We start from the raw sequence: 19,753 nt of genomic DNA on the forward strand, positions 1-19,753 counted from the left end.
ATTATATATATATATATATATATATATATATTGTCTTATCTTCGAAACGTCTAGATAGAATAGAGACAGCTGATGAAGGGATATTCCAAGTGGCTTTCCGTTTTCCTATGTGTTCGTTCCGTTGTCTGTAGTTTATTGTTCTAACGTCCTGTACCCTGATATGCATATATATACACATGTAGATGTAAGTATGTACATATATGTGTGTATACATGTATATATATTCCTTGTATTATATATATATATATATATATATATATGTAATTTTCACTACAGCGTTTATGTAGCTTGAGTTGAGATTTATGTATAGTGATAATACTTATAAATTAAGTTATAAAAGACGGGTTTATCTTTGCCTTTTCCCTGTATCTTCTCTTCGACTCTTGATTCACTTCTTGCTGCCATGCTCTATGATCAATGTCCACTGAAACACCAAACTCCATTTCAGTAATAAAATAACCAAGAAGCACTCAATATTATATAATAACACTTATACCCAATCCACAAGATATTACATTTCACATCTTTTTCAAAGAAAGTTAAGAACATGGTTATTAGTATATAACTTACTGGAAAAAAAACCATCCAGGACATAACATCATACACATTTTACATAGGATGTTAGGAGCAAAATCATTATCATTATTGTTATTGTTATTTAACAGGTTTTCCATGCTGACATGGGTTGAATGGTTTGACAGGATGGATCCAAGAAGCTGCAAGGTTTCGCTAAGCTTCAGAGTCAGCTTGGGTATGTTCTCTACAGCTGAATATCCTTCCTGATGCCAACCACCTCAGTTGGGTAATATACAGATAATAGAATAGACAGATGTTCAATCTTCATGACAATGATACAGTCCAAGTTGTCAGTAAATAGTGTGAGAGAGAGAGAGAGAGAGAGAGAGAGAGAGAGAGAGAGAGAGAGAGAGAGAGAGAGAGAGAGAGAGAGAGAGAGAGAAAGAGAGAGAGAGAGAGAGAGAGAGAGAGAAAATCAAACAAACACACCTGGCACATGAATGCATACACATGCTTATGGCATTCACACATACACCCACTGGCTCTTACACAACCTCTTATTGTCTGCATGCTTCTATCAAGAACATTCATGTAAGTGTGTGCATATGTCAGTAGCATTCATTTGAATCTCTCTCTCTTTCTTGTACACACATTTACCATCCTCTTTCCAACATTTTTATTTTTTTATACCACAGGACTAACCATTAGCATGACTGTCAAAAGTTTAATCCACTAATTGCTTTGACACCATCCATTCATCCATCCAAATCTAATCTAGCCAGTATATCATCTCTGTGACACAGAGCAAAAGCAATTAGCTGTTACAATACTTTCAATGCCTGAATTTTGTGGGAATACTGATAGATCATTTTCTTTATTTCTTATATGTTCTGTTACTATTAAACCCTTTGCTTGCTAGGGAGTAGAGGTCATCAATAATTCAATGACTTCTTTCAACTCTGGGCTGTTTTTTCTACTTCTTTTCAGTTGAATCCTTGCTTTTTTTTCCAGATCTACTTCGGTATCCAACTTCTATCTAGTCTTAAGGCTCCTTTCTTCTTCCTCCCATGTGGGTTTCAGATCAGGGCCTGACAAGTCATGAGGGAAAGCCTTCTCCCAGATCATATTAGTTATGAAGTATCATTGATGCTTCAGTAAATTTGCTTTCTTTTTCTAGTTAGGGGTATTGGCTCACTGTGCACCCATTTTAGATCTGGAAGAAGTGGTCCATATTAGCCTGACCTCTATCTTTGACTTGTCCAGCAAGGCAGACCCAACCAGGAGCTTGCACACTACTGGCATAGCCCTCAAGGTCACTGAGACACAGAAATCATCATACCACAAAGAGGAGTTGATCCTGTAGTAGTTACATATACAGCTACCATGTCTGCTGTATGAAAACAAGTCATTTATATATCACCATCATTTAAAGTCCACATTTCCGTGCTTGCATGGGTGAGACGGAATTAGATGGGACAGATTCTCTACAGCTGATGCCTTTCAATAAAGTTTGCTGCAAGTAATAGACTTATAAACCCGAATATTTATCAACGTGGATCTTTCATGGGCACCCAATAGTGGCAGACAAAAAACGTCGGTGGATTACGACAACGGTAATAATGAAGACAGTAACGACAGAGAGAATAAAGAAACGACGAGTGATTGTGTGAAATATTGCCCTTTGTCTCTTTACAGATGATAGACGTCTCTTTATAAGCTGAAGGATCACCTTTGAATATTTTGCTCTGTATTCACTTTAAACTCCACCCCCTCTTCCGCTTAGTAAACCATACATTACTATCACCACTGTTCTGCACCGCAATAATCAATATTTGAAGGCGGAGTGAGGTTTTATGAGGTTATATATAGCGTTTTCAAATAAATCAGGTGAAAAAAAAAAAAGGTTAACATGACTGTAACTGACATGGGAACAAATGAGATTTGAAACCGCGTTGAGGATCTTCGGAACGTTAATTCTATTGTGAGAAGTCGGAATAAATGTTATTTTAGACGAGGTAATGGATTTTATTGACGTTCACTTGAAGAAAAACATTTAAAAAGTAGTTCCAGCTGGGAGCAGGGTCGCCAGAAATAGACGAGTAGAAGATTACGTTATTTGTAGATTATTCTGAAAGCTATTTTTAAAAAATTACTTGCTACTTTAATATTCTAAGAAATAAAAATCCCATTGAATATCATTAAATTATCAACCAAGTAAATTAGAACTGACTAACAGATTATGTAATTTAAATTACTCGCAAAATTTTCGTTCTGGGTCTACTTTCAAACAGAATCCGATACCGTTTTTTTTTTTTCACTATATCAACGGGGTAAGTTGCCAAGATAAGGGGTCGTTTCAGAATTAGGTCGGAAATTTATTCAGAGTTATCTCCCCTGCTAGTCATGAACTCCCCTCCCCCGCCGCCCAATTTATCACACAATTTCAAATCTGATTATTTCATTTTATTTTAAATTTTAATGAAAGAGGAAATCATTTGCAATTATGGCTTTGTTTCATATTCGTCGAATTATGATTTTTCTCTCTTTATCTCATAATTTCAAGAGCTGTAAATATTAGAGAATTATGAGAAGGAAACCAGAAATTTGAAAATCTATTTTTACAGCAATAATCATGACAGAGTTGATTTTCAGTAGCATTTAATAAAATAACAAATATTGATTCTTTATACTGACACAGTATTACAAATTGCAAAGGGTAAGCCGTACAGTCGACCCACCCTGTATGTCATTTATTTTCTCCGCACCGCAAGTGTCCTTTCAAAAAAGCACGAGTAGAGTGAACTGGCTTCAAACAAAAAAATCGTGCTCACACATTCGAATACGTGTGCACGATTTTACCAGAATTTTTTTCTTTCTTCTATGAAGACGGGAAGTTGTAATATTCGTGACATATTTAGGGATAATCGGTGGAGTACTAGACTAAATGTCTTGCAGTAAATAGCAATTTCCCCTCAAGGTTAGGTGTTCAAATCCCGCCCGAATCGACTCAACCTACCAATCTCCCGGGACAATAAAACAAGTAACTAGTCAATTTCTGACTCTGATTAAGTTGATCAAATTCCTTTCCCGAGTGAAAAAGAATAAGAAACTACTTTTTCTTCTCTTTGTATGGATAAAGAAATTTATCCATACAAAAAATTCTAATGTGCGATCGTTCGCATCTCGAGACTTTCGATTTCTTTTTTAAATCTAAAATATATAAAAATCTGTGACGTTTCGGTACTGGTATATAACATCAGTAATGAGTATCTGTGCATGTGTGTGAGTGTTCAGCTCAGCCACACATTCATGACGTCATAGACTTTTACCGAAAGACTTCCACAATAGATGTAATAGACTCAAACGAACAATGATGACTAGTTAGCGAGTCACACACAATATATATACACAGACAGGGAGAGAGAGAGAGAGAGATTGTGAAAACGAATTTTTAAAACATATCTGAAAATAATAGGATAGAAATTAGATTTCTTGTCGTGTCAAGTAGGTTTCTGTGCTCGCCAGGGTACTTGATAAATCGGTGAGCATAATATTTTTGAAGATTAAAATAGTTTTTCTTTTTTTTGTTTTAATTTTTTTTTATAGACTCAATTCAGTTCATTTTACCTTTATATTTGATCTAAAATTGTATTTACAAAATATGGTGATTCAAATTATCACAAAGCAAGTATTTAGTCAAAGATAAAATGTCTTCCTATCGTGACCTCCACACAGAAATATCTTCAGTCTTCTTGTCATAAAAATATAAGTTCAGTATTATTACCATGAGAAAAGAACAAATAGTAGCAAGGATAAACAAAGTAGAAAAAAAAAAGAATCGTGAAAAAAAGAGTAGGGGGGGGGGCAGAAGTAAAAAGATGTACACATATTGCACATACAAACAAGAAACAGAAAGAAAGAGTAAAAGAGAAAGTGCTAAGTGACAAAAAAAAAAAAACACTTCGAGAGAAACTCAGAGAATCACAAAAAGGAATGAATGAAAGTTTCAGATAGAGTGAAAGAAAGAACGAACACTTATGTGACAAGAGTGATGTAGAAGATAGTGTAAAAGAACGAAGCTTAGAGCAAAATAAAAAGTAAGGTATTGAAAGTTTGTGAGAGAGAGAGAGAGACAGAGAGAGAGAGAGAGAGAGAGAGAGAAAAAATAAAAGAATACCAAAATAGGGCGAGGAAAAGAAAAAAAAAAGGAAAATATAGAATGAATGGAGTTAAAGAGTAAAAGAAACAGAGCAAGGACTTGTGCTGGTGCGAGTTCTTATTTTTATTTTATATTCAAAGCAGTCGCAGGAGTAGGGGGAAGATAGAGGTGGAAGCACTCGTTTCTCCAATACAACCACATGCTGACCGAGATGTCAAATGAACTCGGTACCAAGGGTTTCTTTATTTGTTTATTTAAATGTTTGTATTTTTCATTCTATTTCCAGTTACTTTTTTTGGTTATAATCCTAAGCTGACAGAGCTGTTGGGATCAAGAAGTACAAAAATAATTAAGCAAAGAGGCACTTTCGTTGTAGCTCTAACAAAGAATCCCACAAGGAGTGTGTACACAATAGTTCCAAATAAATAGTTATAGTTTGTTGACTTGGGTATTGGAAGGCGAGATCGTAAATACCGTTTTCACTAACAGAAACTAGTTTTCGTTTCAGTTTAGCGAACAGAACAATATCAATAATGATTTTTTTTTTTTCAAAGGTACAAGAGCAAAATTGTGGAGGGAGTTGCTGCAATTGATTAATTTGATATTAGTATTTGTCTGGTACTTATTTTATCGCCCCCCCCCCACACATAAAACTAAAGTTGACCTCAGTGAGATTTGAACTCAGAACTTGAAGGGCTATAGTTAAAAACAGCAGACATTTTGTCCGATGTTCTAATAATGATCTAGCAATAATACATACTCCCAAGATTCACGTGACGAAAGATACTTCACGTTAGAGCACCCTATGTATACTTTTTTTTCCAGCAAGGATTACTCTATTTCGTGCAGAAAAAAGAAAAAAGTTAACCTATATGTATATATATATATATATGACAAACACATTTATCATACATAGTATTAAGTAATGAAAGGGCGGAAGTTAAGAGAGAGAAAAAAAACATGCTGTAAAAGTTAATCAAATGGGATACGTAAAAAGTGCCGGTCGAAAAAAGAAATAAGATTGTGAAAAGGGAACACGTGCATGAAATAAAAAGATTAAATCGAGAGCAAGGAAGGGCTGAAAGAGAACAAGGGCTAGGGAGAGCAAACGACTACAGCCTTAATATATAAGGATATAAATACTTGAAGATAGCGAAAACCAAAATACTAAGTTGACTATCGCACCCTTACTGTACTTTTCACACACACCATAGACAGGGCTTAAATTCTAGGTGATCATCACGTACAGTTTTCGCTTTCCTTAAGGATATTAATTTTTCATATTTGCTGGTGTTTCCTCCGACCATTATCATTAGTTTTGTCTAGTTGTGTTCTGTAATTGCTTATTCATTTTGTTAAACGGATACCAGTGTTCCATAATATCTAAGTACTTTTGATTTATACTGGAAATTACATTTAAGAACCTTGTGCTAGTCAAGCACTGGCCTAAAACTCCTTGCTTTTCTCTTTTTGGTTAAAATTTTGTTGTTACAGCATCGTTATTATTAATATTATTCATTCATTTATTTACAAAATTGAAAGAAAAGGTAAAAGTTTACGAAAAGTGGAACGGTACGTTATACTCCAATATCGCCCAAATTTGTTTAACTCAAGACCAATTCTCATCAAGCAGGCCTTTGATTATTCCAAACATGACCATCCCGTCCTTTTGGAGGAAGTATCGGCGATTGCCGTCATCTAGGACTATATTTCCTAATGTGTTCTTAATTTTTTAAGATCGTGCAATGTTAATTGGTGGAAACTTGGCTGTTTTCTCTAGTAGGTCGAGCGTCCACATAGGGTTTCTCTTATTGGTTATAGAGGAAGGGTTTTTTTTTTTTTTACTTGAATCAAATCAACAATTGTTCGATATTAAATGTGTTCTACTCAACAATATGCAATTTCAAATGCGCTCTGACTTATTTTAGATTTTTTAGCTGAAAAATCTAAGCTTAACTCGTAGGAAGTGCAAGAAAAGGCAATCAAATCTCTCAAATCACACTCCACCGTCTTTGACACAAGTTAAAGAGATAAAAAGGATATGAAAGAGTAGAGACAAAAGGATAAAAAAAAAAAGAAATCAAAGCTGCTTTTATTTCTGTCAATCTAAAACTGGTCGACTGTTTAGCCCTGACCTGCAAGACTATGGTCGAGGGCATTCCAGCCGTGACATTCCGTGGGTTTTTTTTTTATCAGAGACATGACCACATAAACTAAAGTATCCTTCCTTAAAGTGTAATATGAGGGAAATTTGGCAACTATATTTAGCAGGTCGAGCAATCATGCTCTACTTAGGGTTCCAAGACGTCCAATAATGCGGTCGAAAATATCAATAAACAAATAAAACTAAAGCAATTGCTTTCGGCAGAAGACCCGATAACAATCAACGTGGATTTATAAAGGACATAGAATGATTTTGCGGACCTGGATTCTTCCTGGCTTATTTTGGGGAAATAGGAAAGCACTTGTTACCTTTACGTACCCTATAGGATTTAGATATTATATCGTATTTCTGTTTATTTTTGAAGCTTCATTATTTGGTAAAGAGTGAGAAATATTTTCTCATATACGTGTATATTTATATATAAGCATCTAACCAAGTGCCGAAGCGATGAAAATGAGATAAACTGCACAGCAGAAAAAGTTGTCAAAATTCCATGGCATACATAAAAATTAAAAAAAAAAAGGTAACAAGCTGCTTTTTTTTTAATCTTTTTTTTTTTTTGCATTTTGGGTTTTTGTTGCCTATACATTTAACTTACCACTCTTAGGTCAAGTACTCCATCTTCTGTGTCTTGCAACAGAGACACAAACTTCGAGGTAAGAAGACCGAGACTTTTCTCGTGCCTGCTAGGTGGTGTTTGTTCTGCACTAGCCATCATGTGTAACTGCAGGCGAAAGCACCACGATAAATTGGGTTGTCGGCGCACAGTACGCTGGGTAGATCCTCTTTATCTCGTTTTCGTCCCTACCTTTTTTTTTTTTTCTTTCACTAATATGAGCTGTTGCAATTTTTTGCTTCTTCTCTTAACCCTCACTTTTCTTTATTTGCTTCTTATTTCTTTTTCCTTTTACTTATTCCTCCATCTTTTCTTCTCTTTCTTTTCCCAGTCGTTGTTGTCTTTCATTTCGCCTTCATCCTCACTCCCATTATCACCTCTCTCTCTCTCACTTTTTGTTTTCCTTTCCTGCTCTCATTCTTTCTTTCACTCTTACTCTTTTATTTTATTCCCTCCTTCTTTTACTTATAATTGCTTTTTTCACTCTTCCTCCTCCTCGTACGTCATCTCCCCTTCGTTCCCACTCCAGTGATTTTTAAGTTTGTCACCTTTTGTTTGCCTTTCTTCCTTTCATTTTTCTCTCACACATATTCCTCCCTTTTTACACTACTTTTTTCTCGTCGTTATCGTTCTTCTTCCTTTTCTCTACTGTCATAATTCCTCTTTCTTTCTTTTTCTCTCTCCCTATCACACTCTTTATCTCATGCTCCTCCTCTTTTTTGTTATTTTTTAACTCATCTTTCTTTCTATTATTACCGCCGGTTCTCCCCCTCTTTCTTTCATTCATACTTACCTTAGAAGAAAGAGCATGAGGTGAAGGAGAAGTTGAAATAGTAAAGGTAAATGAGATAGAGAGAAGCGTAGAGGAAAAAGAAAGCTAAGCAGACAACGAGAAAACCACTCACTCCGTACTTCTCTCATTCTTCTGTCTCCTGCTGCTGCTACTCTTTTTCTTTCATTCATATTTTTCTTACTTCTCCTGATGTCTGTGTATATGTATTTCTTCAGAAGTATACTAGTATGTGTGTGAGAATGCTTATATAAATATGCATGCGTATTTAGAGAGTATGTGATATATCTTTCCTCTTGGGTGTTTTCATTAATAATCCAAGCCTTCTCTTCCTTTTTACGAGGCAACTTCAACATCGTCACTCCGACATGCCTCATATGCAGCAGCCATATATATCCCTCAAAGGTTCTTTTGCGGGAACCACATGGTTTTAAATCCAAAATCTTGAAATCGGTAGTCACTTGATAGAGTGATTCTAAAACATACTAATGAACCGGCCGTTCTCTTCACCCTTCCCCCCCCCCTTTTTACTGGGGAAGGGATCAATCCAAAACCTTAATAACTTTGATTTTGCGGTCCATGACATACACTAGAGACCATTTATTTCCAATCCGATTCTTACTGATACAGCCAGACCAGCATTGTGTACAAACTTTTGTGACAATCCTTATTTACTACTCAAGTTCAAACCAACAAGGAAGTCTATAGCCAAGCTTGCTAGAAAAAGCAAGCAAATCTCCTTCTAAGCGCACCCCACTGTATTATCAAAAGAAGGACACATTAGATAACGTGGACCTTATCAGTGTCGGATTTAGATGAACAGAGGTTACTTCATTTGTGAGGCCCCTATTTACAGGCTGTGATGGTGTCAAATTCATTATACCCTTTCGCCGTAGGCCGCCTAGATTTTGAGGCACAAGTTCTCGTACAGTTTCTGAAAAAAAAAAAAAAAATAAATAAATAAAGACACTGGATGGTTACGGCTGGAACGCATCTGATCATCATAGGTCTATTCATGCTGGTCGATACGGAATTACGGGTATATCTACCTCCTGCCATGATTTGTTTGTTTTCCTAGCATGTAATTACTTTCTTTAATTCTCTTTCGTCTCTCGATAACGAGTGTAACGATGTTGAGAAATGTGAAGGTTACTATTATTGATCAACACTGATCCAGCACACATACGATAAAAAGCATTCCATACGTGATTATTCCATCATTACTTTCAACGATTTTGTATCCAAAGTGTTCTTCATATTTTCAAACGGCAGGAAGACTTTTTTTTAACTGCTGTTTCTAGCAGTTTGAGTAACCATATAGAAGCACTAGCGTGTGTGTGAAACGTAACTGGTTTTTATGTTGATTTGGTTTTATTCTAATCTACAACACAAAGTGTCAGGCTATTAAATAATTTTCTTTCTATTTCTCTAATTGCTAAATGACTCCGGACTTGACTTTGATCAACATCAGTAGATAGTCTTTTACTTACAAAATATTTGGTAAAATGTAAAGAAAGAAAGAAAAAAGACAAAGGCCATGAATACAATAAGCCAAAGGCATTTGTTTGAATTTACTGCAAACAAAAAGTGAATATTTTCCCCCAAGAAAAGTACTATATGATTAAAAAAAAAAATTTGGAAATCGTTTATGTAAATATTTTTAAAAGGGTGTCAGGGGATTATTTATATTACAAATGGGTCGCAATGGTAAAAAGTTGAGAATGCTTCTTTTTTATTTCTTTTTCTGCAAACACAGAACCTTAAATCTTCAGATATGTTAAATGAGGAGGAACTACTCCAGTGTTTCTTATGACTTTGACAACGATTACCATAGACACTGACCCAAGAAATAGATTTTTTTTTATGGTAATGTATTTAGGGTTCGTAGACTAGAAGGTAAAAAAAAAATTTAATCTGGGATAATATATATTTGACATTCAATCGAGTGCGTACTGTTCCTTATTGTTAAAAACTTAAGGACGGCCTGAATGTGGAGCTGTGACCTTTAAAATCTGTTTTCGTGTCTTCTGAAAAATGTCATTGCTGATGCCCTACGCTCACTAATTTTCTTCTTTTCTATTGAACTAATTGTTTCTAATTTAGGTGCAAAAGCCATCAATTTTAAAGGGGTTAGTGGAGTATATTGATCCCCGTACTTAACTGGGACTTTATTTTGTCATACCCAAAAGGATAAAAGGCAAAATGTGACCTCGGAAGGATTTGAACTCAGACTATAAAAAGACGGATTCAATGGCACACGGCAATTCTTCCAACGCTCCAATGATTCTACTAATCCACCGCCCTATATCATTCTAATAATGATAATTTCTAACACAGGTTTAAAGCCGTGAATTTGATGGGGGGGGGGGGCTAATAGACTGAATCAACCTCGTCCCTTAATCGGTACTTTATTGACCGCGGAAGAACTTTATACAAATGATTTCTAAAACATATTTAAAGCCCCACGATTTGGGGCGTAGTCTATTAAATCGATCCGTGTACTATATTTTTATTGAACTTTGAGGAATGAAACGAAAACATTCGACGTTGGTTAGATTTCAACTCAGAACTTCAGTATTATAATTATATCCCTTTGGACATAATTAACTACCAAAAAGCCATTTTTACTGATACTTGATTCTTCAACTCCACAGCTCTAGGCTTTAGGCACAAGGAAGAGATAGACTTGTATTTGTTGTTGGTTAGCCAAAAATCAAGCGTGATCGAGCAGACATGTGATCAATAGCATTCCAGCTGTGACTACACCATCTTTCCTTGTTTCAGACAGCAGGGTGTGTGGTTTTAAAAAAAGATTTGCCTATTATTTGTAGCAGGTCAAACGACCACAAAGTCTCTCTGACTTGGACTGCCGGGAGTTATAGAGTTTATTGAAGCAAACGTTACTGGACGGATAAAAAAGTAACTTCATACAGCAATCAATCTGTGTTCGAGTATTACGTGAATATATTCATCAAATATATTTTTCAGTTGAACAATATTTTTTTCAACCTAGGCCGACTTTGCCTTTTAATCTATCTGGGATTATTGAAACAATTAGCAATAGTTCTACATACTAAATACATGTATGCTATATGTAATATAGTAATTTGAAAAACCTTTAGTAGAAACGTTTAAGCACTTTTGACAACACCATTGGTTTGGTTCTGGTTTTTAAAGCCAGCTGGTGAAAGCAATAAAGATACTTTAGTCTTAGAGTTCCACAACCAAGCAAGTTTTACTCAGCTGACATGACAAAGAGAGATCAATGTGTGTGTGTGTGTGTGCCACTTTCACCCTCCCTTTTAAAATGTGAGTATTCAATTGACTACTCTTCCTTGTGTCAGCCAGTATGACATCTCAATATCTACGATCCATTGACCATTCTGCAAAATATTTTTTTCAAAATTGTTATAAAAAGGTAAAAACAAAATGTTTTAACATATTCATCTCTATACCTTTGAGTTTGTTGGACTGTTGATACTAACTTTGGTCTCCCAGTAGAATGGCTCTGAATGTTACACGGAGAGCTCATTTAACCAATGAGCAGCTTTATCAAGATCTATCCAAAGTGACTGAGAAGATTCAGCAGAGAAGAATGAGAATTGCTGGTCATTGCATCAGGCACTCAGAAGAACCTGTGTGTCAACTGGTCTTATGGCAGTCAGTTGAAGGAAGAATCAGTAAGGGAAGAAAATGGCTAACCTATGTGGAGAACTTGCTTCAGGACAGTGGAATGGCAAATATTGACAAATTAAGAGCATGCATAGGGGACTGTGGTGGGTAGTGTGCTCACATGAAATCATTGAAGCATCCAGGAGATTGGCAAAACTAGACTAAACTAAACTAAGTAAATTTAACCCGTAACATTCCTGTTTAACATGCCTGTCTGACCTTTAAGGTCTCTGGTCTGAAAATAACTTCCTCTTGTCCAACCACCAGTTTCAAGGTTCTCTCTATCATTCTTTGACTAGTCATAAAAAGAAACTAAAAACAAAAAATTTTTAATCAACTAGGAAAATATTTCACAAAGCAGCTGGCTTACATGAAAGATTTGAGCGACTCAAAACATTTTTTTGAAAATTATTCCTCACTGATGATGAGCTGATTTGTTTTAATTAATATTAAAACTGTTTGGACAATTAACTTCATCCTCAAAGTTAATACATACATGCATGCATGTATGTATGTAGTTCCAGACTGGATTTGAAAGAAGAAATTTTATTTCTAAAGAAGGAATAGTCTGCGATTTCCTTACCCATGAAGATAGTGTTTGAATCCAATTTGAAATCATGTACGTATTCAGTAATATTAAATCTGAAAATGAATAGTGATCAAACCAACTGAAACATCATGTAAATCATCAAATATTGTAAATATTTAGCTGAAAGAAGAAAGTGTTGATTGTGAAAAATGTATAATTACCAAACTTCCTTCTCATACCTGTACACAGTCACTATATTACAACATCATGATATTACAAGACCCACAATTATTTCACTTTTTTTTTCTAAGTAACTAAAGAATTAAAAAAAACTTTCCTAAAACATTTTTTAATGCATCAAACCAACCATTTTCAGAGTATGTCAAACTGGATTAGAACATCCTCTACAATCTCATTGACTTATGAGCTCAGAACATAAAACAGAGAGACAGCACCAACAAAATGGAATAGCCGATGCTGAATTCACTATTCTAGCATGACTGTTGTTCTGTTGACTGCAAGGAACTAAAAACTACCTCTGGTTGACTCTAGAATTGGTTTGCATTCTGAGATAAAGTTTGTGGTTTATATGGTTTATAACCATGGTAACAAATGATTCCTGTCCTTAACACGAAGACAGACTATATAAAATATGTGTGAGGAGTGTGATACTATGGAGAAATAAAAAACAGGCTTTTGAATAGGAAAGATTTGCTGAACCTGGGAGGGGATGAGATGAACATAATTTGTTGGATATATAATGGTAACTTTATGTGAAAGGTGGTGCACAAGTGATATTCATTTCCAGTCTTCGCTGAATGGAGAATATTTCCTTGTTTAGAAACAGGTGATGGCTGATGATAGGAAGGTCATTCAGCTGTGAAAATCTGCTTTCATGCATCCTGTCTAATCCATACCTGCATGAAACAATGAACATTATGATACTACAGCTGTTGATATATATAAATAATATCTTATAACTTCATCAGAGTCTCAAATATGAAGTACACAGGCTCCAATGAAGCTATAAGTTGTTACTCAGGTACTCAGCTATGAGTCTCCTGCATGTTATAGAGGAAACAGCTGTAAGCTAATGAAGTTCATAAGATAATTATTTATTACTTTGTCATCTCATTTCCTTATTACTGCTCTGTACTCAACTAATGCTTCTTTCTAAAGCATTGTATAATTTATTAAGTTCTAAGTCAGGTTATTAGTATCACAATGCTTGCAGCGATATCAGTGGAAGATGAACAGAGAAAGTAGTCTTTGCATGTGGCTGATGTATATGTATGATAAACACTAGAAATGAACAGAAAATAGACTTTGTCAAATGCCAGGTGGGATACTTAGAAGTAGTAGATAGCTTCCATCATCTGGGTGACCAAGTCAGCAGTAGAGGTGGATACTCCAAGAGCATAACTGTTAGAATAAGAATAGGCTGGGCAAGGTTCAGAGAACTTCTACCTTTGTTGGTAACAAAGGGCCTCTCCCTCAGAGTGTAAGGCAGATTGTTTGATGCCTGTGTGCAAACAGCCATGCTACACAGCAGTGTAACATGGGCTGTGACTACAGAGGACATGCAAAGGGTTGAAAGAAATGAAGCTGGTATGCTTCACTGGATGTGCAATGTCAGTATGCACACATGACAGAGTGTAATCATCTTGAAAGAAAAATTGGGCATAAGAGGTGTCAGATGTGGTGTGCAAGAGAGAAGATTGTGCTGGTATGGTCATGTGATGTGTATGAATGAGAACAGCTGTATAAAGATGTATCAATCTCTAACTGTAGAGGGAACCTGTGGAAGAGGTAGACCCAGGAAGACATGGGGCAAGGTGGTGAAGTATAATCTTCAGATGTTGAGTCTCAGAGAGGTGATGACAAGTGATCAAGATCTTGGCAATTTTCTGCCCTTGAGAAGACATGTCAAGCCAGGTGAAATTGTAGTCGTGGCTAGTGCCACCCACTACACTCTTGGAGTAGTCGGCATTAAGAAGGGGATCCAGCCATAGAAACCAAGCCAAATCAGCCAGGAGCCTGGTACAGCTCCCTGGCTTACCAGTCCCAGTCAAACTGTCTAACCCATGCTAGTATGGAAAACAGATCCTAAATAGTGATGATGATGTATATATTTCAAAGGCATTTCCTGGTACCTAAGTCAGAGCATACAGTTTTAAACCATTTGATTGGAGTAAAGGACATGGAGCATATATGTCTCCTCTTTCAAATTGACTCTCATAAAAAGAAAAAGATTTTTAAAATTAAAAGTGCATTTGTTATTTGCAATCAGTTTATATCTTACGCATGCATTCATAGAGGAATGGCCACACATATATACATATATATTTACAAGCATATACACACATACATATATATATATATATATTTATGCTCACACACATACTTAACAATATACTCTCAGCAAATCTATTGTTTGGGAGTATCAACAACTTATTATCATCTGTTTTACAGACCATTCTGTTACCACTCTGACTTCATGTCGATTCCCTCAGCTCTCCCACTCCGTTTTATAATCCCTTAATCTTTCTGCACCTCCGAACTGTATGCACATACATACATACATACATACATACATACATACTTACATACATACTTACATACATGCATACATAATCACCTTATTGTAAGTCAGTTAGTACTTTATAGCATTCTCATATCTCATCAAAACATCTGAACTAAAACTCTACTTAAGGCAACACCTTCATTTATTTCTTCTTTCTTATTTTCTATTACACCTGATTAAGCTATCAATTTCCTTTTTTTTTCTTCTTTTTTTTGTTCTTTAATTTCTAAGTTTAGAAGGGATGTTGAAAAATTTGTAACAAAAAAATAATAAAGGTTTCGAATTTTGGCGCAAGGCCAGGAAGTATGGGGAGAGAGTAAGTCGATTACACCGACCCCCCACTCCTCAGCTGGTACTTGTTTTATCAACCCTGAATGGATGAAAGGCAAAGCTGACTTTGGCTGAATTTGAATAATAATAATAATAATAATATTAATAATAATAATAATAATAATGGTGATGGTGATGGTGATGGTGGTGGTTTTGAATTTAGGCACAAGGTCAGCAACTTAGAAGGATGAGTTACACTGACCCCAGTGGTAAACTGGTACTTATTTTATCGACCCCGAAAGGATGAAATGCAGTCAACCTTGGCAGAATTTGTATAATAATAATAATAATAATAATAATAATAATAATAATAATGATAATAATGATAACAGTAATAATAATGCCCTGATGCAGTACCAGTCAGTGGCTTTCATGGGTTTTGATCTTAACTAATTGGAAGTGTTATCATGTACATTGTTTTGTCTTGGTATAAAAGATGGGCTACAGCAAATATTCTGCTTAATACCAAAGATTTGCTTGTCATTCGTTTGGCCTTAACCAGTTGAGCATGTCCCTTGGTGGCTGACAATATGTGCATCTCTGATCACAAGCAGAAGTAGTTGGAGAAGATCATAGTCATGTGTCGTGAGCAATTCTTTGGGGGTTTGGATAATTCACCTTTGGAAACATCGGTGTTTTGTTCAATATCCTTAAACAACCCTTATTCAGGGACCTTTTGAGCAGGATGGGCTACTCTACCTGAAGAAAATTCTAACTGGGTGCCACCTGCAAGGTCATGCGCTGTTTATCGTGATATGAGATCACCATGTCGTGCACATGTGGTTGTGATGCATGTGCCTGGTGTATCTTCATCAGACGGATAGTCATGATGGGTATACTGGGCTTTGTATATTTTACCCCAGTGTCACTTTGATGGCATGCACTGCTCTCTTACTCAATGATAATAATAATAATAATGATGATTTCTTTATTAACCACAAGGGTTTACATTAAGAAAAACATTATAGACAGTACAGGACAGGACAAAACAAAGTATGTGTGTGAGTGTGTGTTGTGAGGGTTTTGCGTGTAAACAAGATTAAACAAATTTTTTTTAAAAATCAGCAATGTGTATTCCTCAATAGGGAGACGTTCGAGGGCTGCTCATGGAAAAACCCCATAAACATAGTGGCAGACAGACTACTCCTAAGCATTTCGCCTGGTGTGCTAACCATTCTGCCAACTTACTGCTTCAATAATAATAATAATTATTATTATAATAATAGTAGTAATAACAATAATAATAATAGATCTTTCTTCTGTAGGAACAAGGCCTGAAATTTGGGGGAGGGTGACAGTCAATTACATTGGCCCCAGTACTCAACTGGTACTTAATTTATTGACCCTGAAAGGATGTAAGGTAAAGTTGACCTCGGTGAAATTTGAACTCAGAACATAGCAACAGGCGAAATACAAATAATAATTATAATAATAATGATGCTTTAAAATTTTGGCACAAGGCCAGTATTTTCTGGGGAGGTAAGTCATTTACATTGACCTCAACATTCAACTGGTACTTATTTTATCAACCCTGATAGGATGAAAGTCAAAGTCAACCTTTTGCCTGGCATCCTAACAATTCTGCCAGCTCTCCGCTTTAATATAATATTTTCTTTATTTGCTTCTAGAGTCCATCATATATAAAACATGTCATATAGACAAAGTTATGACAAGCCAGGCGTCAGTGCCAATGCCAATACATTGAACTGTAATTCTTGATTTTTCTGTTTCTGTTTACTATGGCACCAGCTGTTGGCAGAAATGTGGACAGGCCAGTTCTACTTGTCCCCTTACTTCATCCCTGACCTGAGGGCCCAGGAATATGCTTACACTTCCTACTACATGTTAGTCATGGCTTCCACAAATTTTCATTGGACATGAAACTCGGCTTGCGAAGACCTGTTGGGGCAAGCGAAAGCGAAATTGTGATGGCACCTGTGCCCAGCGTCGCCTTTCTGGCACTTGTGCCCGTGGCATGTGCAAGGACTTTCGAGCGAGATTATTGCCAGTGCCGCTGGACTGGCTCTTGTGCAGGTGGCACATAAAATACACCATTTTGAGCATGGCTGTTGCCAGTACCGCCTGACTGGCCTTCGTGCGGGTGGCACGTAAAAGCACCCACTACACTCTCAGAGTGGTTGGCGTTAGGAAGGGCATCCAGCTGTAGAAACTCTGCCAAATCAGATTGGAGCCTGGTGTAGCCATCTGGTTTCACCAGTCCTCAGTCAAATCGTCCAACCCATGCTAGCATGGAAAGCGGATGTTAAACAATGATGATGATGATGATGGTGTAAATAGAAAATCCCTGGTATTCCTTATAGAAAGGTATGTAACTTTCCTTCTGACCCTTTCTTGAATAAATTCTAGGCAAAAAGGTACTGTTGTTTACCTTCTCATACTTCACCCCACTTTTCTGCTTTCTGGTTGTTGGCTCACATCAAGGGCCTCTTTGTGACTGACAACATTAGCAAAAGATGGGTTTTTTTTCATTGTTGCTGCTGTTATTTATGTTTTTATTGCACTGATCCATGGTTTGTCATTTGTATATATTTTACATGTGATGGATCCTAGAAATCAATTAAGAAAGGATCAATTCTATTTTGAAACAGTGTATCTTGAAGCACATAAAGTTATTGATACAAGATAAATTTTTAAAACCGAGTCAATTGACAGGGGACCTAGGGGTAGACCAAGAACAAAGATGGTTGGATAATATTCATAGCCTCATTTAGTCATGCTTAGGAATCCTGTTGGGAAGTCTGGTGACAGTTGCTTCTGATAGTTGCTGTTTGGAGGAGGAGCCTGAGGACTCTATCTCCACGGGAATAGTGGGTGGAGAAGATAGGTGGATAGACAGACAGCACCTGATAGAAGAGTCACTATTTCTTGGTGACAGGGTGAGATTTGAACTCAGTATGTAGAAAGCCAGAACAAATACCACAAGGCATTCTAGCAAACACTCTGACGACTTTGCCAAGCACCACCCATGAATTTATGATTTATAGTATACAATAATGAATCAATAATTAAATGTTAATCACTACAGCGAGAAGTTTTTGTTTGTAGGATGTTGGCCTTAACACGGTCTATTTACATGCACTGGTCCAGAAACAACACGAGAAAACCACGTGTACATGACTGACTTGTCTCTTTGGAATACACATCTGTACATAGACACAACATATATACACACACACACACACACACACACACATACACATATCATGTGCATAGAGTGTGGCTGATACTAACAAGAAAGACAAAGCTAATGATAAAATAAAATTTTCCATCGCATACTTAAATTATATTGAGAGTTTCCTGTAAAATAAAAAAAATCAGGGGCATAAAATCTCGGGTGTTACAATTCATCCAGTTCTCATGCATGTGTGCTTTGTGTTAGGAAGTAAAAACAAAACCAAGTGGAGCGTAAATGTTATTCACAAATATAACAACACAATGAAGCTTTGACAAATCAATAAAACATCGATGATACAAAGGAGGAAATAAATTAGCATTAATAGCATTTTCTAACAGAGAATATCCACAGCAAGTAGGTTGGGACTTGATAGATGATGCACTTAACTATTGACTAAATAAACTCATTAGAAAAGTGGGAAAAATCTATATCTAAGCAATGATTCATGTATATAATTCTAGCTGTATGGGTAGTATATGCAATATACTTTATATGTATGTATGTATGCATGTGTGTGTATGTATATACAGCACATATATATAGAGATCTTGATTTAACATCTATTTTCCATGCTGGCATGGGATGGACAGTTTGACAGGAGTTGGCAAAGCAGTTTCCTGCTCTTCTATCTGCTTTGACATAATTTCTAGGGCTGGATGCCCTTTTTAATGTTGAACACTTTTCAGCAAATTTGGAAATTAGTTGTGGAGAAACAGTCGTTTATATTGTGTATCACTCAATAAAAAGACGAAATTTAAGAAATCTGTTATCTCTCTCCCTCTCTTTACACCGTTGCTAGAAGGGGACTTAACTCATGCTCGGACTTTAAAATTGTTAGAAGATATGGTTTAAAATTATTTTTAATACAAAAATTTACGTCTTAGGAAGCAATAAAAAAATAATAAATGGCCGATTCCGGGCATGTTCGACCATGAGGAATCCATTGGTGCAACTCCCAGATTGCTATCTTGTAAGGTGGGGATTTCTATAGATGCAACACACACACACACACACACTCACAAACTCAGCTTTACAATATGTACAGATGATGATAGATAGACTAGGTGCACTTTTTTTTTTGTGGCACCAGCACATGTGAGGTCAGGTCACCAAGACAAGACCCTCACAACTGAGAGAGAGAGAGAGAGAGAGAGAGTACTATTTGTTAAGGAGGTGGCTTTGTGCCAGGTGATGAGA

General features: G+C 36.2%; 2 protein-coding genes across 2 annotated transcripts in view; both read right to left on the reverse strand.

The window, feature by feature from the left end:
* LOC106876503 (transcription factor E2F5) overlaps positions 1-7,801 on the reverse strand; it is a 27,878-nt gene extending 20,077 nt beyond the window's left edge. The window contains exon 1 of the mRNA XM_014925067.2: positions 7,438-7,801. Coding sequence (XP_014780553.1) covers positions 7,438-7,557 — 120 coding nt within the window. The 5' untranslated portion in view covers positions 7,558-7,801. The remainder of the gene's footprint in view (positions 1-7,437) is intronic.
* LOC106876501 (zinc finger protein 93) overlaps positions 7,613-19,753 on the reverse strand; it is a 90,463-nt gene continuing 78,322 nt past the window's right edge. Inside the window, exon 5 of the mRNA XM_052975082.1 lies at positions 7,613-9,179. Coding sequence (XP_052831042.1) covers positions 9,010-9,179 — 170 coding nt within the window. The 3' untranslated portion in view covers positions 7,613-9,009. The remainder of the gene's footprint in view (positions 9,180-19,753) is intronic.

This window comes from Octopus bimaculoides, chromosome 20 (genome assembly GCF_001194135.2).
Source record: "Octopus bimaculoides isolate UCB-OBI-ISO-001 chromosome 20, ASM119413v2, whole genome shotgun sequence".
Taxonomy (NCBI): domain Eukaryota; kingdom Metazoa; phylum Mollusca; class Cephalopoda; order Octopoda; family Octopodidae; genus Octopus; species Octopus bimaculoides.